Genomic DNA, 25,594 nt, shown 5'->3' with positions numbered 1-25,594 from the left:
TGAGGTGTTCTTTTGCTCTTAATATTTTTATATATTATAAAAGACTAGCATATGGCTTAAGTTTGTCCTTGTTTCTTGGCCATAGGGCAAGTCCACTTCAGACACGTGTGCCATTGAGGGGCAATTTTTAGGAACAGGAACTTTTATTATGGACCAAATGCTTTCTGGCAGCTTCTGAGTGGGCCATTAATATCTAGTGGGAACAACTTGGTTCTTAGTTCTCTGGAGATTCAAATGAAAGCAAATTCTTCCTAAGTCACAGCAACAAGGAAGATCATATGTTAGACTCAGGAAACTCCACAATACTCTCATACCAATTTCTATTTTTAATAATCTTTATTGCCTTTCTGACTTTAATCAAGAAACTAGAAAAGTTGAATAGGCTAATTTTTTCTATTTTTAGTAAACATGGAGTCTCACTCCTGCTCAGGCTCCTGAGCTCAAGCTATCCTTCCGCGTTGGCCTCTCAGAGTGCTAGGATTATAGGCATGAGCCATCGCACCCGACCAATTTGTAGATGTCTTGAAGATTTATCCCTAATATCCTCAAAATAAGAACACTGGTCTAAACAACTACCATATTATCATACCTAACAAAATAGTCTTATCTTATATACACTCATTCCATCTTCAAATTTCCAATTGGCATGGTAATGGTTAATCATGGTCGGGTACGGGTTCCAGCTTCCCACTGATGGGGACAACTCACATGGAAAAACCATTAATATGAGGCAAGATCCTAAGGATCTCCACCTTCCAGGGATAAGGAGGTAGCTTGGATCTGCTTGGTTTACTCTCCAGTTGGACAAGACCGCTGCACTTAGTAGTCAGACCAGCCTTGCTGATAAACCTGGATTTTATCAAAACAGGTGGAAATGTCTACCAAAACAGAAACACCTCTGCTGATCTAACCGGCACTTATTACCATGGACAGTTCAAAGGGAAAAAAACAAAAGAACACACACAAAATACCAGAAACACATTGTTGATGACTGTGTCTAAAACACAGGGTAAGGTGTAAAGATTGAAGGGAATTTCAGAATTGAAATTTCTACAGAGAATATTCAAAATAAAAAACTCCTAAAATTGAGATGGCATCCAAAGATATTTCATTTTATCTGTTAACACAGTTCTGTAAGTTTGAAATTTTTTTTTTTCTGGAGGGAAATGAAACACCTTCTAAAAATATAAAAGCAGAGAGAAACTCACAGGCTCACGGAGCTGTGGATGGAGGTCCGGCTTGCTAGCAGTTCCCTCCAGCTGGAAGTCAGTCCACATTGAAGGCATCAAGAGGCATGCTCCTGAGGGCTCTATTCAACATTTTTCTGAAAGTTGTACTTCATGCTCAATTTACAAATGGTATAAAACAAGGAGAGTTAATAAGCTGAATGGCAGAGTAAGAATCACACAAAGTGGAACAATACAATCATCAACTTGAAACTAGGTTGATAGAGTATGCAGTGAGGGAAACAGCTTAATGGGTTTAGGGTCTCTGAAAACGCAAGGGCACATCTGTGTGCGATCAGAGTATGCTAAGGGCCGAGGCTCTGTGACAAGGAAGATGTAAGTGCTACTTCACCCAACGCTGGCCTGGCAAGTTGTAGGCTGGAGTTGGGCCATGAATGGTACACTCAAGGAAGGGACTTTGGGCCGGGCGCGGTGGCTCACGCCTGTAATCCTAGCACTCTGGGAGGCTGAGGTGGGTGGATTGCTCAAGGTCAGGAGTTTGAAACCAGCCTGAAGAAGAGTGAGACCCGGTCTCTACTATAAATAGAAAGAAATTAATTGGCCAACTAATATATATAGAAAAAATGAGCCGGGCATGATGGTGCATGCCTGTAGTCCCAGCCATTCGGGAGGCTGAGGCAGGAGGATTGCTTGAGCCCAGGAGTTTGAGGTTGCTGTGAACTAGGCTGACGCCATGGCACTCACTCTAGCCTGGGCAACAAAGTGAGACTCTGTCTCAAAAAAAAGAAAGAAAGAAAAAGAAAGGGACTTTGGTAAACTAGGGGACAACCCAGACAAAGACTGCAGAAAGGAAAGACTCCCTTCTCCAGTATCTCAAATCCAAGGCTCCAAGTTACTAAGGCTGAACAAAGAACACTTAACATTACATGTTCTCAATAAAAGGCCAACTGTTGACAATCCAAATCTAAAACCATTGCCATCAGAAGCTTTATTTATTAGTTACTTATTTAGAAACAGGGTCTCATTATCTTGCGCAGGCTGGCCTTGAACTCCTGGGCTCAAGTGACCCTCCTGCCTCAGCATTCCCAGTAGCTGGGTCTACAGGTGCACGCCACTGCACCTAGCAGAAGCTTTATTTTTAGAAAGTATTCATCTATGGCAAACAGCAGAGATTTTTTAAACCTTCCCACGCTTTAAGAGTTAATTTTTTTTAATGGAAAGAATTCAGTGTGCTTGCAGTAGACAAAATGCATAAACTCAAAGTGGCAGAAACAGGAACTGTGCAGGCATGTGTAACAAGTATGCAGATGCCATTTATTTGGTCCATAAGTACAGTATAGTCTTATTTGAGTTTTACAAAACATCAAATATAAATAACCTGAAACTGTAACAATACACAAAAATTGGCTTCTTACACAGACATACCAGGCAGTACAAGCTGAAAACTTGAGTAAATTAACATTGTTTTACATTAATATACATAGTGCCAGTTAACATTTAAAAACAAGTTTCAATGCATAGCACTTGATACTTTTTTGAATCTGTTTCAGTCAGTTAAGAGTATGAAAATGGTTAGATCTAGGCTAAAAATAATTCTTCTTCTAGCCAAAAATAAAGGCATAATATTTATAACCAGGTATCAACTTTACTAAACCACAGTATTTTGAAACTATTAAATGATACCTAAGGATATTTACATTAAAAAGGCAACATGCATCGTGTTGTTTCATCTCATGACTGGTTATGCACACACTTTGTTCAAAGGGTTTTAAAACGCTATTTCTACTTTCAATACAGCATATCATAATGTTTCTAACAGTTCTAGCAAAATGAATGCTTTCAAAGGGAGCAGAATCATTTTCAAGTCACTGGTGTCAATGTCTTCCCTTTGGAACAAAGGACATAACAAATAATCTGGTTCTGCCCAGATAAGCTAATGTAATAAGAGGGTCTGTCAAGAGGCAATTCTGTTCAATCTAATGCTATAACATCATCAAGCTCTTCTGTCTGTTCCACACGTGACCTCTTTGCACTGACATTCTCTTTCTCATCCAATTTCCTCTTGCGACTTCTCTCTTCTTCACTGATGTCAGCATTATTTGAAGAGCCTTCTTCGTCTGAATCAACTATGAGCACATCATCCTGCTCTTGTGCTTATTTCAGAAAAAAAGAAAAAAATGGTTACAAGTGTGGGAGTTACTAGTGGCTCACCAATATTTTATTTAATTGAAAGCTAACTCTTCTAATATACACTAACCTTAAGAATCGCTACCCTTAGGGAATCTTCACTTTACACATTACATATTTCCATACTGTATAAAATGTTTTATAACAAGCACCTATTTCTCTTCTAATCAAAACACAAAATTGTAGCAAGTATTATTAACTCAAAGTTATCATTAAACTTCCTTGATTCTATCTCTGCCTTCTCCAGCAGAAAAGTGGAGGGTGCATATTCTAATAATGGTAGTGGTGGTAACAACAACAAAATATAGCACTTACAATGTGCCAGGAACTGTTCTGAGCACTTTGCATACAACAACTCATTTAATCATCACAACAACCCTATAAAGAAGATAACATTATTATCCATTTTCCAGAAAGGGAGCGCAAGGTACAGAGAGACTGACTTCCCAAGCTCACACAGTGGCAGAGGACAAGGCCAGGATCCAAACCCATGCGGTACAGCGCCACAGCTCACACGCTTAACCTCACACTGAAGGTCGTTTCATCTCCCTCGCCACCAAAATCAAAGGCAGAACCCCTGACTCATTGCTGTAACCTCTGAAACCTACCCACAGTAGAGGATCAATGAATACATATTTCAAATTGTGATTCTTACAAGAACTACGATAGCCTCTTCCTTAAAGGAGGATGATGAACCTTTCTAGTTTCAGTGGGGAAAAGCAGGTCAAGAACCAATGGCCCATCTGTTGACCACACTCTAAAAATCTGTCTCCTAAACTCTCAAGAGAACATTAGAACCAAGTGTAAACATAATCTAAAGAATGACAAAGACACAGAAATAGAGAAGTAAAAAATTGGTAACTTCAATTTCCTAACCAAAGAATAAAGGAGAGGGGAATAAAAATCCAAATCAGAACACAGTCAAAAATCAGTTATTTGGAAAAGCACCAAGTGCCGGCACTGGAAACCAGGGGAACAGATCTCTCCGGTGCACTCCACCAAGTCACACTGGTTATGAGGAAACCCTAAAATACTAAAATTCCATACTCACCAAGCATGTTTACTCAAAATAGTCAGATGCATTGAGATTTGCAGCTCCTAAATAAAACAGGAATACAAAATCCCAAACTACTTACTACCTAGACTGAACTGACTGACTGTGGGTACTAGTAAACTGGCATTTCTAGTTGTAAAAACCAATTAACAAAGTGTTTCTATTTTCTATAAGAATCTCCCCCAGCCAGGCATGAGGGCTCACCCATGTAATCCCGGCACTCTGGATCACTAAAGGCCAGGAGACCAGTCTTGGCAACCAGTGAGACCCTGTCTTTACTTACACACACACACATTCCCCCAGTCTTAAATGTCTTCAGGGTAAATACACTCAAAGCTCCCTTATAACAATCCATTCAAACTGATACACATGTCTAGTAGTTTTGTGGCTTTTTACTTTATGCTTGGCGAGCAATTCACAATTTGCTGGCTGGGGCCACGACTCACCTGTGGAGGTGGAAGGCTGAGCTCCGTCATCGCTGCCATTGGTTATGCTTTTGGCAGCATCCTCTGCTTGTTTGGGCCCCACTTTTTCTGGGGCATCACCAACGACTTCAAATTCAACATCCTTTCCTAGGTCTTCACTGTAAGAGAATCACACATTATAAAACAGGACTACTGCTATGACTATTCACAGAGCAAAGGACCACCAGAGACATACTGCTCCCCAAAGCTCAAAGTATACAGTATGTACACACCAAGTATTTAGATTCTGACTTTTGAAGAGCTAAAATTATAATAAAAAAGACTATACATAATACATTTTTGTGATAATTCAAAACTCTAACTGAAATGGTCAAACCACTGCACCTTCAAATCAGGGAAAGGCTTTAGAAAACTTTTATTGCTAAAGCAGACTTTATTTATTCAGCTACTATGTCAAAAAATTCTACACACTATACTCATAAACTGATCTTGACCACAGTGATTGGTGTTTTTAGGGGTAGGGCTGCATGGTTTCTGGGCACCACCCCCTCCCCCAGGCTTTACAGGTAGCACCCTGCTTTTGTAATAAGTAAGTTCCCAAAAAGAGGTATGAAAGTTTAATGCATGAAAGTCAAACAAAAGACTTACATGTTTTAAGGGGGGGTTCTGTTCCCAGAGAGCTAAAAAAATATGATTTTAAAAAAACCCTAATTAAGGCCGGGCGCTGTGGCTCACGCCTGTAATCCTAGCTCTTGGGAGGCCGAGGCGGGCGGATTGCTCAAGGTCAGGAGTTCAAAACCAGCCTGAGCAAGAGCGAGACCCCGTCTCTACTATAAATAGAAAGAAATTAATTGGCCAACTGATATATATATAAAAAATTAGCCGGGCATGGTGGCGCATGCCTGTAGTCCCAGCTACCCGGGAGGCTGAGGCAGAAGGATCACTGGAGCCCAGGAGTTTGAGGTTGCTGTGAGCTAGGCTGACGCCACGGCACTCACTCTAGCCTGGGCAACAAAGTGAGACTCTGTCTCAAAAAAAAAAAAAAATAAAAATAAAAATAAAAATAAAAAAACCCTAATTATGCTTCCTCTTTTAGACGCCATGTGACATTTCCACTTTCTTGTACTTGTCCTTTCACTGACTTCTTTTACACTAAACACAAGCACACCACTTACATCCAGTTGGTGTCAAAATGAGGCTGGAGACCACAACCTAGCACATATGCTTCTGATTCTACGATGTAACTCGGAAACTTACACTTCTTACTAATAACCCACATTCAGCTGTTCTTGTCATTTCATGCTTTTTATAAATCAAACAGAAAATGTAGTTCCCTCCCAACAACCACAATGTTTGTATACAGATGGCAATTCTGGCAAAACAACAGCATGCAGGTGGCAGCACCCCTGCAACTCTTTATATTTGTTAAAATTCCTAAGTCAGGGCACAGTTTAGTGGTATCAGTGAGCATGTACAAAAAGGTACCTTACTCAAGAGATGAATACATCAAAGTGGAGGACCACTTTAGCTGTGCTGCATATATGTACATAGTCTATAAAGCAAGTACTATGTCTTTTTTTTTTAAGTCATCAAGACGTAAAAATCAAATAAAAGAAAAAATACAAGACTCAAGAATCTGTACTAGATAATTCTCAGTATTCTGTTATTGTCACAAAATCACAAATAAAATCATTTGTTTTGTGGGAGAAATATTTCTCCTAGGGAACTTTAAAAATAATTGAAAAGTTTATTTCAGTCCAATTACTAAAATGAATCCACTTCTGATTAGAGCTATTCAAAGGCCTACACACTAGGTCTTTCTGATCAGCCACCACTAACCATTTTTTGTTCATCCCTTTTATTTCTCAATCCCAAAATTTTTCTGCAGGTCTAAACTTAGGGAACCCTGTGGCCAACTTCAGCAAATAGACCGTGCAGTTTCAAATGAGCAATAGGGTTTAAGAGTAAGAAAACATTTTTCCTCCACTTTTTCTGGTTTATATATTCAAATAATTTCTTACACTTAAAAATATTGGTAGTTCCTACCTATGAAGGATGTTGATCAATAAAGTATAGTCCTGAAGGAAGTCATCTGCTTGAAGCCGGCTACCATTTCTAATTCCAAATTCTGACAACTTCTTGTGATTATTAGCTAGGAAATATGAAGCGAATTTAGATACTTTAGTTATATCTTCATGGAACAGTCTGGTTAGTTTTTAAAAAGCTAAACCACCCCTGTTACGGGTTCATCTGTGTCTCCCCAATTAAAAGGTTTAGTTTAAACCCTAACCCTCAGTACTTCAGAAATGTGACTGTTATTTGGAGACAGGTCTTTCTAAAGGAGTGACTAAATTAAAATGGGACCAATGGGGTGGGCCCTAATCCAGTATGACTGGTGTCCTTATAAAAAGAGGAAATTTGGACGCACAGACATCTGGGATGTGTACCTCCAGAGGAAAGGCCATGTGAGGACATAGTGAAAAATCTGCAAGCCAAGGAGAGAAGCCTCCAGAAGAATCCAAACCTGCCAGCCCCTTGCTCTCGGGCCTCTAGCCTCTATAACTCTGAGGAAATAAATTTCTGTTGTTTAGGACACCCAGGCTGTGGTATTTGTTATGGCAGCCCTGGCAAACTAAGACACTAACAAATTAGGCACTTAGGAATTTACTCAACTACCAAAATTACTTCAAGGGCACCAAACTGTGAAAAGTTCTGAGAACTTTTTCCCATTCAAACTAAATTCATTCTGGAGTCCTGGAAGAGTCAGAGGTAACTTTTGTAGTCTGAAATATATTCTACTTTACAAGAGGTTATCTGTGACAACCTTAGCCAACATTTTAGTAAACTGTACAACCCAAAAATAAAAGAAAACCTTATTTGAATGGATTTTTCATTTTTCAATAAACTCTAAATACTCCAATAAAGAACCAGCCCTCCAATCAAACTTTTAGTGTCACTACATTCTTCCCCACCCGTCCCCTGTCCCTCCAATTCCAGGGCTTTTCTGCCTAAATTATCCCTCCTCTCCTGATTGTTCACATGCTCCTCTCTCCTGGCCTATAAAGGCATTCAAATCTTTCACAAAAATGATTCTTCATTTTGCTCCCAATTTATACTCCCTCCTCACAACTCTCAGTCCACAGATTATCTAGAATCTGTTGACCTGCATATCCCTAGTGCCTGGCACATACTGGGGTAAACAATATATTTTAAATTCTGATTATCATGTTTAAAGGATATAATTTTCTACGTAATTTCACTTTTCAGTACCATAATTCTTTTCTTTTTTGGCTTATCATTTCTTTTATTGATTGTAAGGAAAGTACTTAGAAAGGTTTACCCTACCTTGACACCCCCAAAATATTAAAAGTTTCTTTGAGCTCATTTCCAAATTTATTTCTTGTTTTGACTATTTTTTTTTTTTTTTTTTGAGACAGAGTCTCGCTTTGTTGCCCAGGCTAGAGTGAGTGCCGTGGCGTCAGCCTAGCTCACAGCAACCTCAATCTCCTGGGCTCGAGTGATCCTTCTGCCTCAGCCTCCCGAGTAGCTGGGACTACAGGCATGCGCCACCATGCCCGGCTAATTTTTTTTATATATATATCAGTTGGCCAATTAATTTCTTTCTATTTATAGTAGAGACAGGGTCTCGCTCTTGCTCAGGCTGGTTTTGAACTCCTGACCTTGAGCAATCCGCCCACCTCGGCCTCCCAAGAGCTAGGATTACAGGCGTGAGCCACAGCGCCCAGCCTTATTTTTTTTTTTTTTTGAGACAGAGTCTTGCTTTGTTGCCCAGGCTAGAGTGAGTACTGTGGCGTCAGCCTAGCTCACAGCAACCTCAAACTCCTGGGCTCAAGTGATCCTCCTGCCTCAGCCTCCCGAGTAGCTGGGACTACAGGCATGCGCCACCATGCCCGGCTAATTTTTTTTATATATATATCAGTTGGCCAATTAATTTCTTTCTATTTATAGTAGAGACAGGGTCTGGCTCTTGCTCAGGCTGGTTTTGATCTCCTGACCTTGAGCAATCCGCCCACCTCGGCCTCCCAAGAGCTAGGATTACAGGCGTGAGCCACAGCGCCCAGCCTTATTTTTTTTTTTTTTTGAGACAGAGTCTTGCTTTGTTGCCCAGGCTAGAGTGAGTACTGTGGCGTCAGCCTAGCTCACAGCAACCTCAAACTCCTGGGCTCAAGTGATCCTCCTGCCTCAGCCTCCCGAGTAGCTGGGACTACAGGCATACTCCTATTTCTAGGAGAGACGGGGTCTTGCTCTTGCTCAGGCTGGTTTCAAATTCCTGACCTCGAGCAATCTGCCCACCTCGGCCTCCCAGAGTACTAGGATTACAGGCGTGAGCCACCGCGCCTGGCCCCACGCCTGGCCTTTGTTGTGACTTTTTACTCTATCTGGAATGTCCTCGGAGACTATTTTCTACCTAAATTTCCATCTCCAAGCCTTTTCATACCTCTCCACTGACTACAAACCCCTTAGAAGTACCATCTTCAAAACAGAACCAGTTATGGCCGGGCACAGTGGCTCACGCCTATAATCCTAGCACTCTGGGAGGCCGAGGCAGACTGATTGCTTGAGGTCAGGAGTTCGAAACCAGCCTGAGCAAGAGCAAGACCCCATCTCTACTATAAATAGAAAGAAATTAATTGGCCAACTAATATATATAGAAAAAATTAGCCGGGCATGGTGGCGCATGCCTGTAGTCCCAGCTACTTAGGAGGCTGAGGCAGGAGGATCGCTTGAGCCCAGGAGTTTGAGGTTGCTGTGAGCTAGGCTGATGCCACGGCACTCACTCTAGCCTGGGCAACAAAGGGAGACTCTGTCTCAAAACAAACAAACAAAAAAACCCAGAACCAGTTAACGTGGGTTCTTATTTCATGAATTAGCACCATCTCTGAAGCCAGAGTCCTGGCAACGGTCCTAAACGGGCCTAACAATATGACTCCTCCTCTTCTGTGCTCCAAATTCTAACCTTGCAAATCTCCAAACCGTCATCTGCCTCTGCCTCAGTTAAAATCTCTCGTTCTTTTTCTCCCTAACTAGCTCCCTGCCTCTACCCTCACACCCTTTTTAATACCCACTCTGCAGATTGTACTGAACCACATTACTTTTACACTCTGGTGGCAGCGAAATACTGGGCCCTCAACTGGGGGAAGGGGAGAAGTCAAGTAAGAGGAGGAAGAGACATTACCCACGACACAGAATGTCCTCCAACCTCACCCCCCTGCCAACCCATCTTCCAGTGAAACCTTGGCTAGTCCCAAGATCGTTTAGGTTGTTTTACGAGTCCATGCCTTTGTAAATGCTACTCATTCTGTCCAAATGAAGACGCTCCATTTTCTGCCCAGAGGGTCCTTATTTCCTCTGAACCAAGAGTCTTCCTTCTCCTGTGACTCCCCGTCTTCACGAAGCTAAATATACTTTCCCTCAGTTCACAGCTTGTACATGCTCTTTCTGAAATTCCAGTTTTATCTTCCGCATGTCATTTCTGCTTCATCTTCAGATCTCCCAGTGCACAGCCCTGTACTAGACTCCTACATCTCCCTGGCGATGATCTCTCCTTCTCCTTCCAGGCTGCAAAGTACTTCGAGCCAGGGACTGATGTCTTATTTATCCTTGATTTATGAATACCTAAGACTATGCCTATAACACAAAACTCCAAACATATTTAAATAAATGCTGTAGCACCCTCTGTAACACACAATATATTCCATAGAAAAGGGCTACATTGTAAATCATTGAGATTCCTGACCCGTTTCCATTTTTAAGCTAACATCCCAAAAAGCTGGCTAGAACTAAGCGGACAGCATATGATCATGGACAAACATTTTTTTTTTTTCTTGGTGAAATCAGCTGGCTACAATGGGGCTTAAGCATTCAACTAGACTCCCAGAATAGAGTATCACCCAGCCAAAACATGGCCTCCAATTACAGATGACCTAATATCCCAAATAATTTCTCAATAAGCAACTACAACCAAGAAAAATCCTGACAATAAACTTTAATTTAAACAAGCCTTGACACCTGAATCTCCATCAGGATCTGGCAAAATATACCGAATAAATGACCACTGGACAAATAGGTACGAATACATCAATATAGAGTGCCTTGAACCTTTGAAAGTAATGGTATACTGGCAAAAATTGGGACGTGGAGAAATCAGCTGCAACAGCAACCCAAGACATGAGCTGCAAAAGAGACAGAGGTATGTGTAAGAACTTCTAAATCCAAACAGACCAACTATCGTATTTTGTAGTTTGAAAGAGGAATAACTACAATGTAATTCTCACCAGAAAAGCTTCAACAGAATCAAATGTACTTCACTTTGTACAACGAATGCACTAACAAAATGGTGGCCTGCTTGAACTTTTGAAAGGCAAGATGAGAAAGCCAAAACTGGGCACTGATTTTCAGCAATACTTTCTGCTATATAGTAGAGAAAGCAATCAGGGCTTCCCCATTCTTAAACCAAACCCCCTTCAGATTACCTTCCTCACTCATATTTTACACCTGGAACAGCCTTCTCATCACTAATTTATCTCCCAGGATTCATGACACAGGCAAGAAGGCTCCTTGGAAGTGGGCAAGAGCATCTCAGTCACTGAAAATGGTCAGTTACTGAGTTATTTGGAAACAGTCCCTGACACCCGACAACATGGAGTTCTGAAATCTGGCACTGCGGTGACCCCACCAAGGCAATGCCACCTTGGAAGAGCACCTCCATGACCAAATATTGTCCCTATCACTGAATAACATATACAGTCAATGGATAATCTAATGTGAACTCCTTCCTTTAGGCAGTCTCCACCCAAATGAGGGGAGTGAATAAATCCAATATATAATACCTTCTGTCTCTCCCTCTTCTGAAGATATTAGGATTGTTCCTTTCCCATCTTCAATTTGGACATCTGGTGCTACCATAGCAAATTTTTCTTTCACTATCTATAAAAAAAAAAAACAAACAGATTCAAAATATTAATATAGGTAACTGAAGACCATAAAAAACCCTAGATTTCTTTTCTATAAAAGCTCTTACTTCCCCCTTTACTGGAAAGGGACTGAGTCATTCTTTAAGATCCCTTAAGGCAAGCAGGAAAGCCACGGGGATTCACCAGTGTTCCATCCCTACACCTGGCCACTGATGCAGATCAAACTTCCTCCAATAGGGGACTGAGAATTCCTTGACCAGCTCTTGCTCTTTTGTCTTTCCCTGCAGATTGGGTAGCGAGCTATATACTTGACATATTTCATCTCAGTTTCTGTGCCAACCTGTAATGAATGGCAGGTGTTTGATTAAAAAATTGCTCATTAACCTGATTCTCACATAACCTCTCCTTTCCAAATGCCTTCTCTCTTTGAATTCCAAGATGCATTTAGAAGTGATAATATTGTTAAATTCTACCTGCTCCTAAAAAAGAATGGAGAAACTCTCTTACCCTACAAATAGCGGGATCACCATTAAGCTCAACAATCTGTAGATAATAAAGATAATTAATTTGTAGGAAAGAAAGTGAGGCAACCATGCTCTGCTGGACCTGCTGCTTCCCTGGTCAAAACATGAGCTCAAACCAATCTGCCCCGTGTAACTAGTTCTGGGAGAAAAATCATTCACTCTCAAGCAGCACTTCCCCTTTGGAAAAGGCCTATTCCCCCTCTCAGGAGGTATATAAATATTGTAGCCTTATAATAGACAGACAAACAATCCAAAGTGAGCCTAAAATGGAAAGTGACAAAACCTAAAAAAAAAAAAAAAAACCTTACCTAGTAAAAGGAACTATAATCTAGCCAACTTAGGAGGAACCTAAGGAGCAGACCACATCCCGAACCCTCAACCCCCTCACTCCAGTTCCACAGGTTACCCAGGTGTGCACAAGCCTCCAGGACTAGCTCACCACATCAGAATCAGGCTGTAGCAGATGAGCACGTGTCATCGCAAGCCTCGACTCAGACCTCGGAAATGACGAGACCCCTAGTTTGGTGGGAGTGGGCACTGTTCATAATCCAGAGAACCCAAAACTCTGCAGGTTACCCCTACCCTTTGATACAAAGCTAGCAACTGGGGCTTTGCTCTACTGGAAATGCAAAACTTCTCACTGCATGCAAATACGGATCTGTTCACTGCCATAGACAAGACCATTCAAGGTTATCTCTTTTCAAAAATTACAGAATTTACCCACTATCTGGGAAACAAAGAGCAAAGAAGTCTTCTTTCTGCTTCTCACGATACTGTGCCACCGCTGTGCTGCCTGTGGCACATATTCCAGCCAAATGCGTCTATTCCTTTCTGGGATATGCGGCACATATGCTGGAACCACAGATGGAAAGGCCTGCAGGAATCCCAATGGTGGAGTAACCCAGGAAATTGGAGCAACATGCTTCAGTAGCGAACCTTTCAGAGTAACTGCCTTAGTTTGTTATCACAGCAATAGTATAAAAAGACAAAAGGAAACTTAAATTGTTTTTTAAAGGAAAAGAGAACCAGCCTTTGCACTTACCTTATCCTGTAAGGTGAGGACAGTCACCTTATGGACATTCAGCCGTACAGTCACCTCTGGCTTGCTGGCACACACGTAGCAATTGGGGTTGGGAGGATCCAGCGCACAAGGCACAAGGAGCTTCTTTCTTGGGTTTGGTTGTTTATTTAAAAAAATCTTTGAAGGCAAAAAAACATGAAGAAATCAGAAATGTGAGTTATAATTGTATACACCATTATAATCTGAAATGTTGTTTATTGCTAACCAGTAAATATGCCCTTCTGGAGGGCAAAAAGGATCAGGAAAATCATGACAATCATGACTTTCTTAAGTGCCTGGTATTCCAACTTTCTTTTCTAATCAGCTACCATGTAAAAGGCTGGGCTTACTGCAAAGACATCTCCTTGTATAATGCAAGACTCCACATTCTTCTGCAACCTAATTTACAAAAGTAAGGGCATAGCCATACTTGTCTTTAAGAAACCTCTTGACAAGACCAATACACTCATTTCTCCAATTAATGATAATGCTTTCACAGATATCTGGAAGCAATGCGACTGCCATTCTTTCCCAACTTTCTGATGATTTATTATAATAACATTTATATAATTAGGGAAAAATAATGTATTTCTGGCAGCATATATCCCATTTACCATTTCTTTAATATCCAAATTAAAAAAATTTAAGAATAAAGGCAAACACAAAAATTACACTGAAATTAAGAAAAGCCCCAAGTTCCTACTATTAATACTTAAGTCTGGAGAACACCAGTAAAATTCAATACAAACAGAACAAATGTCAGGAGAACATAGAAAATTGAGAAACAGGCTGGGCACGGTGGCTCATGCCTGTAATCCTAGTATTTTGGGAGGCTGAGGCATGAAGATCTCTCGAGACCAGAAGTTTGACGTTACAGCTATGGGCTATGATTGTGCCACTACACTCCAGCCTAGACAACAGAGGGAGACCCTGTCTTAAAAAAAAAAAAAAAACGCTATCACTATTAATATCCAGGCTAACATTATTAATCTGTCCTGTTATTTACTTGTAAATGTCAATAAATGAAATCCAGACATATAGGTATCCACAATCCAAGACTAGGATGGAGCTGAGCAGGCAAAGAAAAAGAAACCAGAAGGATGTTACAGGAAATAGTAGATGCTTTTGTAAGTTTTATAATTAGTATTGTGAGCTCATAAGGAAACTATAGCCATAAGATAAATTTAGGCTGCTACAAAAGGTAGAAATTAAGGTCAGGTGCTGTGGCTCATGCCTGTAATCCTAGCACTCTGGGAGGCCAAGATGGGAGCACTGCTTGAGCTCAGGGGCTCGAGACCAGCCTGAACAAGAGTGAGATCCCATGTCTACTAAAAACAGAAAAATTAGCCAGGCATTGTGGAGAGTTCCTATAGTTTCAGCTACCCAGGAGGCTGAGGCAGAAAGATGGCTTAGAGCCCAGGAGTTGGAGGTTGCAGTGAGGTACAATGACACCACTGCACTCCACCTAGGGTGACAGAGTGAGACTCTGTCTCAACAACAAAAAAAAGGCAACTGAACACCCTTTTTTTAAATAAAAAAATAAAACAACAAAAAAAGAGTACATAAATAATGGTACTAAAAAGTAAGAGTACCAATGCAGACTAGATATTTTTTAGAAATTCTTTAAATGGGTCCTTTTATTTCAACATTAAAAAGAACATAGGCCAGGCGTGGTAGCTCACGCCTGTAATCCTAGCACTCCGGGAGGCCAAGACGGCGGCGGACTGTTTAACGTCAGGAGTTCGAAACCAGCCTGACCAAGAGCAAGACCCGTCTCTACTAAAAATAGAAAGAAAATTAATTGAGCAACTAAAATATACAGAAAAAATTAGCCAGGCATGGTGACACATGCCTATAGTCCCAGCTACTCTACCCGGGAGGCTGAGGCAAAAGGATTGCTTGAGCCCATGAGTTTGAAGTTGCTGTGAGCAAGGCTGACACCACGGCACTCTAGCCTGGGCAACAAAGTGAGACTCTGTCTCAAAAAAAAAAAAAGGAGAACATAAATAGCAGCAAAAGTATTGGCTACAATATTTTTAGTAGTTTTTTTGAGCTGGTTAAGAAAACAAAGCATCTTTAGACACAAACTCAATAAAAAAAAAGTGAAAGTAGGAATCCAAGAAGAACATCCAAGTGGTGTTAGTTTTAAGAAATAAACCTAGCCCTCCTCCACCAATGTCGGAACTGCTAAAATAAGGACCCTGGTATAAAATCAAGAACCTGAAAAGGGAAAAGAGTAAAGAGGAGAACTATGTTTCCTATAGAAATAGCAAGAAAACTTATCTTAACCTTGGTGTTTAGTGGAGGGGAAATATCTTCCCATATAATTCATTAGAATAAGACAGGGCTCATGTGGATTTGCTGTCTGAATATGTATATGGGTTGAAAATCCTAAAGGTGGGAATTTAAAAGTGCTCCTGCACTGGTAGTGCCTGAAGCACCCAAATATAAATAAACACAAATACTTGTTGAAAAAATACACCTCCAATGGAATTATCACAGACAAAATTCGAACACACATTAATTCAGTTTAAAACAAATCATAGACCATACAAAACAAAACACTATGAAAGAGATCTAGAAGAAATGATAGTACACTCACCCATAAATATTTCAGACATTAAGAAGTATCATCAAAAAATATAAAATGACTTTTAAATAACAAAGATTGAAAACAATGACTGAAGAACAGGGACTGACTATAAAATGACTAAGCAAGACCAGGTGTGGTGGCCCAAGCCTGTTATCTCAACATTTTGGGAGGCTAAGGCAAGACAATCACTTGAACCCAGGTGTTCGAGGTTGCAGTGAGCTATAATCAATCACACCACTATACACTCCAGCCTGGGTGACAGAGTGAGACTCCTCTTGAAAAAGGAAAAATGACCAAGCAAAATTTAAAAACTACATGGAACTCTTAGAATTAAAAACATCAACTGAAAAAACTTCTTAGTGTAAGGACCCCACAATGAATTCTTCCAAGAATTTAGTAAAATTAGCTTGTTTCCATTTATTAGACAAAAATTTAAAAAGCTGTTTTTTTCTTTTTGTTAATTTCCAGGAAGCTTAATATGTACTCTCATGAGGTAATTAGAATAATTATTTTCCCACTGCTTTAAACCAATTTTTTATTGTTTTAAAACATTGTTTAATGTCCTTTTTATAAATTACTTTTACAAAGATGACAAATAAAAAAATGCAAATAGAAATACTCACTGTTCTACACTGGTCTATTTTTCCTGATAAAATCTTCAATCCCTCCAATACTATCAACCCAGCAATCACTGCATTAGTAGTAGCGATAGCAGGAATAATATTCCCTGCCATTGCTGGAAAGAAAAAAGATAAGTATGTTTAGCTGTTAAAAAAAAAACAAAACTTTGAGATTGCAGTGATGCAAGTAAAGTACAAACAACTTACATTTTATATCAAATCTGCTCTTCATATTCATACTGAAAATGTGCATCCTGAGGTTTGCCGCAGAGGTGACAAAATCCATAGCAGATGGATCATCCTGCCAATAATTTAAACAATTTAACAAGTCTTCCTACAAATTACTATTTTGATTAGTATTTCTTTCAGAACAGTACTTTCCCGTGTTTATAACATTATAGACGGTCAGCTAGAATAAGAGGTGGTCTTGAGGGAAAGGCCGATCAGATAAAGCCTCAAGGTAGCATGGAGGTTGGCTAAATAGGGGGCAGGGTCTCATCATCAGCTTCTCTGGTCCAGGAATGCAGTCTGACAAGGACACCAAGAACCACCAGGCTTCTAGAAACTGACTCCAGCTTAAACAAATGCACTGGAGACTAAATGTGTACAACAGAGCACTGACCCCACCCACTGCTGACAGGAACCCTGTCCTGGGACCATTCATTAGTAATGAGAAGGTTGCTGGACAAGCACAGAATCCAGGCAAAAAGACAGACACAATTTGAGAAAGCTATTTCATTAAAGCCTCAGAAAAACCTGATGACTCCTTTGAGCTCTCCTTCTCCAGACTCTTTATACACACCACTTCTTCAGATAAGGCAACACGATCCAAGCTTTCCCTTTACAACTTGCATTTTCCCTGAAACTACATCCTAGTTTCTTTAGATTTCGGCAAGGTTTCCTGCTTTGAACTAAGAAGATCCTAACCTAGTCTAGAATACAGAAACACCACAGTATAGAAAAAAGCACTGACAGGATGAGGGTTCTTTATACCCTTATTGGTTGGGTGTGAAACCTCAGGCAAGTCAACATCCCGGAACAAAAATCCCTTAATCTGTTAAATGGGGGAAATTATATCCACCATCTCAGAAGGCTGTGTTGAGGACCAAGCAAGAATATTTAACAGTAGTCAGGTACTTCCCCATCCCCAGGCAACTGGCTTATCACACCCATTAGATGTAGACTCAACTCAAGAAGGTAACAATTACCAGTTTCTAGGTTTATTTAACATTTGTATACTAATAAAAAACTTGCCAAATCACTAGTATAACAATGAAAATATGGAAAAAGTTACCCTTTATATCACATAAACCCAAGACTAATGTTTGTAAGAATAATCTAAATTTACTATCTTTATTTTAGATGTCTGATTCAACCAAAGTTTCAAAATTTGTGTACACAGTTATCGTAGGATTCTAAAATTGTCAAAACTCTTTTCTTTTACTTTAAAACCCATGATAAACTTTTACCACCATAGGAACATATAAACTTTATCTGATAAAACACTTTTAGCCATAGAAAATACTAAGTATAATTAAAATTAAGGATCTATGACTTCTATTAACACATCTAAATTATACAGGAAGTCTATTTTCTTAAGTCAGTGAAACATTTCACTTTAATAAATTCACATTGCACATGTCCTGAACATTGAAAAAATAAATAAAACAAAAATTTGTAAAAAATAAATAAATTCACATTATTTTCCCAGTCAACATAATTATTAACTATGAACACAAGAATCCAAAATGAAGTTTTATGACATTAATTGAATGGGTGTATAGAAAATTCACAGTGCAATATACCAATTAGTAATGAAAACCAAACCAAATTCAATAATTTCCTCAAAATCTACTAGAAGAAATATCAAAAAAATTCACTAGCCTTCTATTACAGCTTAAGAAATAACATATATTTGATATGTAAGTACTTGCCACATACTGTAAAAACCAACCTTGTCCCATATGAGCTCGGCTCCATCTCCCTTTTCTGCTAAATGAACTCTCAATGTCTCAATGCTCTTTGAAAAAAGACTTGCATAGCTCTTTACATCTAGAACCTGCTGGTCTTTTAGGCCTAACTGAGGTTCATTTTGTTGATCTGATGTATTGGTTTCTTCTCCTAAGGGAAAAAAATATTAAGAACTTCACTAATAAACATCATTCCACTACTGTGTTCTTCTAATCAATGAATTCAGTCCCTGACCAATAAGAAAATCAATGAATATGAAACAAGTTCCATTAAAATAACTATCACTATAATACAAGTATCTGTATAAGAAAACTGTTAAAATTCAGATGGGAAATGTGCAAGACCACCTCAGGACCTGACAGGATTGAGGAATTCAAGAATATAATGTAGACAAAGATTAGCATTATGCCGAGCACACAGCACTCAAAAAGTGGAATCTACTAGAGTCATATCTGAGTATCTAAGAGGTATCCCATATTGCTGAGAACTGCTCCAAAGTGACATCCCAAGTCTCCTGGGATCTTTCAAGTTCCAGTTTGCTCTGCATTGCTCTGCAAAATTAATTGCAATACAGTTCAAACAAAATAGATAAACAGTGTGTTAAGGGGGAGTGGGATAAGGAAGTAGTCACTACGATAGTTTTTTTTTTCCTGCAATTAAAATTTTAAAATTTGCTGGGTGTGGTAGCCCAGGCCTGAAGTTCCAGCTCCCTAGGAGGGCCGAGGCAGGAGGACTGCAGGAGTTCAGGGCACTATAGTGCGCTGCGCCTGTGCCTATGAATAACCACTTTGCCCCAGCCTGGGAAACACAGCAAAACACTGTCCCAAAAAATATTTTAAAATTTTAAAAAATTAACTTAAATGTGTTTCCAAAGTCAATCTTAAAGAGATAATCACAAGAATACAAAGATGCATATGTATACATACACACTCATCACAAATGCTCATAACAAGAAAAATATGAAACAAATACATGTTACTTGATAGATTAGGTAATACTGACTGAAAAAAGCAAGTCAGAGTATATGAATGGTATGATTCTATTTATGTAAAGTGTATACAGGACTGCTTCTGTCTGCGTGCATAAAACTGACCACCAAGCCAGGCATGGTGGCTCACGCCTGTGATTCTAGCACTCTGGGAGGTCAAGGTGGGAGGATCCCTTGAGCTCAGGAGTTCAAAATCAACCTGAGCCAAGAGTGAGACTCGTCTCTACTAAAAATAGAAAAATTAGCTGGGCATCCTGGTTCATGCCTTAAGGCCCAACCTACTTCCAGCTACTTGGGAGCATGAGGCAGGAGGATCGCCTGAGAGTTTGAGGTTGCAGTGAGGTATGGTGACACCACTGCACTCTACCCAGGGAGACAGAGGGAGACTCTGTCTCAAAAACAAAAAATCCCCAACCTAACAAAAAACCTCACCATCAGAATATTCCCTAAAATGATAACAGTGGCTATTTCTCTGAGTGATGGGACCTCAGTGATTTTTCTTCTTCATGTTTTCTTAAAGTGTTTGAATGTATAATAAATTCATACCATTTTCCAGAAACAGTAGGGTTATTTACAAAGATTTTAGGTGAGGGTATTTCCAGTTTAGTTACCACAAGACTAAAATGTATTCTTTACCTTGACTTTGTACTTCAGCCCAGTCCAACGGAACTGGAGGTTTCCTTTTCCGCCATAGTTTGTCCATTGTCAATAGATACCTGATATCATCTTTAAAAAGCTTAAAAAAAAAAAAAAAGATAAATCCCATGAACCCTACAATCCTTAAATTGATAAAATATAAGAAAATTTCATTGCTTATTTAATAGTATAAGTATTACACTGTGAAATGTGATGTAAAGACAGATGTCATGGGCCAGTAGAACAACAATTTTCAAAAGCAAAACCATTTGTAAAGGCAATTTTATATAGAATCCCTACATTTTAAAAAAGTTAAAAGCTGAAGTGCTCTGGGAATGCAGAGCAAGAGGGCTCTGAGCTGTGACGACTGGCCCTGCCCTCATCAGTTACCCAACAAAAGTTCCCCTAAAACTCCAAACATCAATCTGACGCACAATCATACATATTAAGGAGCTCAATAAAGACACATCAACCCCACAAGAATTGAATCTAACCACTGAGCAGAGATACCAGTTAGCAATACCTCTAAGACCATGGATGCGTGCCAATAAAGCATATATACTTTGAAAGTAAAATCCTCAACAGAATTTCTGAACTGATACGTCTTTGAAATATGCCCCCCCACATAAAAACACCCACAAAAAAACAAAAATAAACCAAAAAAGCAAAATTAAACATAAAAAACCCCAAACCAAAATTACTACAAAAACACTACCATATGTAGACTGAGTGAACCAGAACATGAAAATATGTGGTGGAATTTCAGGTGATTTTAATATTTTTGCTTTTCTCTCATCTGCATTTCCTATTGTTGATGAATTTATCCAACACATTGCAGGTACCAGGTAAGAATCTAGATTTGGCTAAATTTAGAAATTACAACTATTTCTATCAAAATATACTCAATTCAATCAATATTTACTGAGTATCCTTAACCTTTGGAAAACAATCCAAATACATAAATAATTAGAATACAACTTAGTGTTAAAATCACAAAGCCTTGAGCACTATGAGGATTTTTATTTTATCTAAGAAATAAGGAAAGAGTACAAAGACATAGTAACATCTGAAATGGGTATACAAGCAAGGAGATTAAGTCCATCATGCTTTGGGTAACAAATGTGACTAGAGACATTTTGTAGAGATATTTGAATGCTTGAACCAGCAGTTTTCTATGCATAAACTCTACGTCTTTCTCCTTTACTCAACTATTACTAAACATTAGGAGTCCTTCAGAGTGCAATACTGACCCATCTTCTGACTCAATTCTCTACCATGTCCATTTCCTTTAATTAAATCACATCTATAAACCTAATGTCAACCACATGCCTAGTCTAAACCTCTCTGCTTACCTTATGTTCCAAAAGAACTTCAAATTAGTTGACAACTGACTATATAACCTTCGACCCCCTCAACCCCTACATATACACCTGCAGCCCACGTCACCTATCTCAGAGAATGGCACCTCTGTTCATCCAGCTGTCCAAAACAAACCAGGTACTATTCTTGATTCCTCACTGTATACATCCAAAATCCTCCTGCTGAGTCTCCTTCCCCATGCTCCAAGGTGAATGCAGATGGCTTGTATTTCAGATTACTCAGGCAACGCACAACTTCAGGGCACTGTCTCACGTTGGTTTCAATATGAATTATCAGGTTGTAGAGTGGTGCATCCATCCCTTCCATGCTCATACCTCTACCTCTCAATGGACTCCTACCATCTTGGCATAACATCCTTAACACAGCCAGAAAGCCTTGCCTGAACTGACCTCAGCTTATCTTTCCAGTTATCTAATCTCTTTCCACTTTCTCCTTTAATGGGAATTATTTCACCATTCCAACCTGAGATTTTCTTTGTACATGCTGCACTCCTATTCCCACCCCATTCTTTCAAGTCTTAGGCTTAAATGTCACCTCCTCTAAAATGTCTCTTCTGAACCCTCCAGGTTAGATCTACTTTAAAAAAAAATTTTTTTTTTTTTGAGATACAGTCTCACTTTGTTGCCCAGGCAACAGTGAGTGCCGTGGCATCAGCCTAGCTCACAGCAACCTCAAACTCCTGGGCTCAAGCAATCCTGCTGCCTCAGCCTCCCAAGTAGCTGGGACTACAGGCATGTGCCACCATGCCTGGCTAATTTTATATATATATATAGTAGTTGGCCAATTAATTTCATTTATTTATAGTAGAGACGGGGTCTCACTCTTGCTCAGGCTGGTTTCAAACTCCTGACCTTGAGCAATCCGCCCGCCTCGGCCTCCCAGAGAGCTAGGATTACAGGCATGAGCCACCTCGCCCGACCTCGATCTACTTATTACTAAAGAATCCCAAAACATTGAACTTAGTGTCATAATACTCTGAATCTGAAATTACTTACTTGTTCAGTGTTTGACTTCCAATCTAGACTGTGAGTTCCCTCCAAAGAGCAGGGACCCTGTCTTTTATCTTGTTCACAACTAAATTCCCTGTACTTAAAAGAAGTGCCTAGCACACAGCAGATGCTTAGAATTATCTGCTGAACAATAAACTAAAGATGTACTTCAGATTTCTCTGACATTTAAATGTTGCTCAGATTGAAATAAAACTAAAGATACCAGTTTGGAAAATACTGCTCTTGTCAACATCAGAGTTTAGCACATTTTAAGTATAATCAAAGTAAACACCATTTTCTAAGAAAAAGGCTGTAGTGAGGAAATAAATGCAACAGGCTTAAGGATCAACCTGTACCATTTGTTACCACTGAAAATAGAGATGAAGTATCAGGTAGAGACAGCAATAGGTCATTTGCTTAGAGAGCAGAACTTGTGCATGTCAGAAAGCAGAAACAATGAGCCAGGAGGACCCAAGATACAGGGCACAGAGAATTAAGGTACAAAGGGAAAGAAAAAACACCATGTGGAGAAGTTAAACTTTGCTGAAAGAGGTTTCTCTCCAACAGAAAGAAAAAGATAAGAGTTTACAGTGAAGTGGGACATTCTCTCAACAGGTAAATTGTGCCCAATGGCTTCAAACCTATTAACATATTCTTAAGGTCAACTGCTCAGTGAGCGTGACCAGAGTATTTATGAGGTAGTTTAAGAAGAGCTGAGAAAGTTTTAAGCATCTACTGTAATAACCTTGTTAAGGAGTCAAGACAGTACAAATACAAGGACTTTTAAAACACAGCCCTGAGGGGCCTAGCAGAGCAACAATTAGGTAGACCCACTCTTGTAGATATCTCTAGAAATATTCAGCAGCCAAATAATATATACCGGTGCAAAGGAATTTATTTCACCAAGAACACAGGCTTAGGGATGCTAGGGTGATTCAGAACACAGCAGTCAAACTGACAACGAAGATCTGAGCAGGGAAAGGGTAAAAGTGAAGAGGAGAAGCAAATAAAACAAGAAATTCTGTGAAAGTGAGGGAATAAAAGACAACCAAGAGGATACATAAGGAAACCTCTGCATTTTACCTCCTATAAAGATGCTACACTGATATTTAGTACAGGTGCTAAAATTTCAAAACCAGCTTATCTCCACTACATCAATCATTTTATTAGGACAGCATTAGGCATATACATAGAAAAAAGTTTAATTCAATTTTATGTGCTATTTTAAAAGAATTCAAATAATACATCTACCCACAATTATAAGGAAAGCAAACCAAACCTTGGTAAAAAGTTTAATTGGATCATATCCAGTTGATTTAGCCCATTCCTTAGTGGAAATACGTTTAATGTCACCATCTTCATTAGATGCTCTGGCTCTGGCTTCAGCTTCTGTTGGTTCCCCTACGAAACAAACATTTTATTTTCAACTGCAAAAATGTAGAACTGAGCTCTCACTCATCTTAGTGGGGAAAAAAAAGGGGGGGCGTCACTCATGGAACTCACCCACATATGACACATGCCAAATTCAAGGAGGAAGGAAAATAACATGCCTATCAGCATCTTTTTATACGTAATTTCTGAAGGCTACACATATAATAGTACAAAGCACAGACCTATCAACAGATCTAGAAACTACTCCCAGCTCCATTTCTTAGATTTGTGAAATTTTTCTTCACTATGACTTCCTCACCCGTAAAACAGGACTATACTTTTATGTAACATTGCTTTAAAATGAAATAATCCATGGTAAGCACATATTATCTAGCACATACAGCAACTAGTTTTTTCTCTTAAGCTACCAATATTAAATTAGCAAAATAAAGGTAGTAGTCACTAAGAAGACATATGCCAAATAGTTTAACTCACAGGCAGCTTCAGGGTCAGCTCTGTCAGGAGATACTTCTTGATCAGCATCTTCTTCCCCAAATAACTGGCTATAATTTAAGAGTAGTAAATATTTATATACAACAAAGCATTCTGAAAAAATGTGGCTTATTTTTCCCACTTTCCTCAGAAATGCCTAATGTAGCATATTCCAAGTGTTTAGCAAGGATACAGAATGAACAGTTGATAAATTATAAACCTAACAGTATTAAAGCCTGTCTCTAAAAAAAAGAAATGCTTGCATTAAGTATATGGATGACAAAGGATGGGAGCCAGGTTTCTGACTGGTGGAATGGCAATTTACACATAAGCAAGAGGAGGAAGCTAGAATGATCCAGGTAGTAATGGATTAAAGGTGGAGACACTGATATAAACTCATGTTTAGTTTCCCATACGGATGGTTAGAAAATGAAAGTCATAGATAGGTACATAATTAGAATAAATATTTATTTTTTGTTTTGTCAACTAAGAGGGCCTAAAATGACACCCCAGCAGTATGCATTAAGCACTCAGATTTTGATTTCTCATGCCATTTTTCAATAAAAGGAACCAGGGCTCCTTGCAGAAGTGGCTTATACTAGGCCTGGGGCAGAAGACACAAGACGGTCTGGATGGAGCATCTTGTATTGCCAGAAAATAAGGAATTGCTACCCCACCCAAAAAATCACACATTGATGGGAGTGTCAAAGAGCAGAGCCAACTAAAAGAGCTCCCAGTAGCCAAAGCTAGAAAATATATGTAATATCAGTGAGTCTATACTGATATAAATGATTGGATAAATCATGAATAAACAGAGGAGAAACAAATCTCCTACGCAGAGTAACTTCAAATAATTTATGTAGCTACTCTGGCCCTCAAGGAAGTAGAACACAACTTTCTACTCTTTAGGCATGGACTGCCCACAGTGATTTCCTTCTAAAGTGTGTAGTACAGTATGGAGAGGGGGAAGAAAAAATAGCTTTACAACAGAGAAACTTGACAAACACCGCCAGGTGATCAAAGTCATCATCAACAAAGTATGCTGGTATCAAACGGCACCTCTGTGGTCTTCCTTCTAATAACCCATAACCCTAGACCAATTATGAGAAAATATCAGACAAATCTCATTTCCAGGGTATCCTACAAAATACTCAAGCAGTACTCCTTGTGAAAAACAAGAAG

General features: G+C 39.3%; 1 protein-coding gene across 1 annotated transcript in view; it reads right to left on the bottom strand.

Annotated features, from left to right (window-relative positions):
• Positions 1-2,379: 2,379 nt before the first annotated feature.
• UBA2 (ubiquitin like modifier activating enzyme 2) overlaps positions 2,380-25,594 on the bottom strand; it is a 34,548-nt gene continuing 11,333 nt past the window's right edge. The window contains exons 7-17 of the mRNA XM_012775119.3: positions 24,416-24,483; positions 23,829-23,950; positions 20,181-20,280; positions 18,540-18,706; positions 16,793-16,886; positions 16,589-16,701; positions 13,355-13,510; positions 11,705-11,801; positions 6,900-7,005; positions 4,875-5,011; positions 2,380-3,340 (exon numbers count right to left, since the gene is read on the bottom strand). Of these exons, the coding sequence (XP_012630573.1) occupies positions 3,159-3,340; positions 4,875-5,011; positions 6,900-7,005; positions 11,705-11,801; positions 13,355-13,510; positions 16,589-16,701; positions 16,793-16,886; positions 18,540-18,706; positions 20,181-20,280; positions 23,829-23,950; positions 24,416-24,483 (1,342 nt within the window). The 3' untranslated portion in view covers positions 2,380-3,158. The remainder of the gene's footprint in view (positions 3,341-4,874; positions 5,012-6,899; positions 7,006-11,704; positions 11,802-13,354; positions 13,511-16,588; positions 16,702-16,792; positions 16,887-18,539; positions 18,707-20,180; positions 20,281-23,828; positions 23,951-24,415; positions 24,484-25,594) is intronic.

The sequence above is a fragment of the Microcebus murinus genome, chromosome 16 (genome assembly GCF_040939455.1).
Source record: "Microcebus murinus isolate Inina chromosome 16, M.murinus_Inina_mat1.0, whole genome shotgun sequence".
Taxonomy (NCBI): Eukaryota; Metazoa; Chordata; class Mammalia; order Primates; family Cheirogaleidae; genus Microcebus; species Microcebus murinus.
This window is presented reverse-complemented; position numbering and strand designations above follow the sequence as displayed.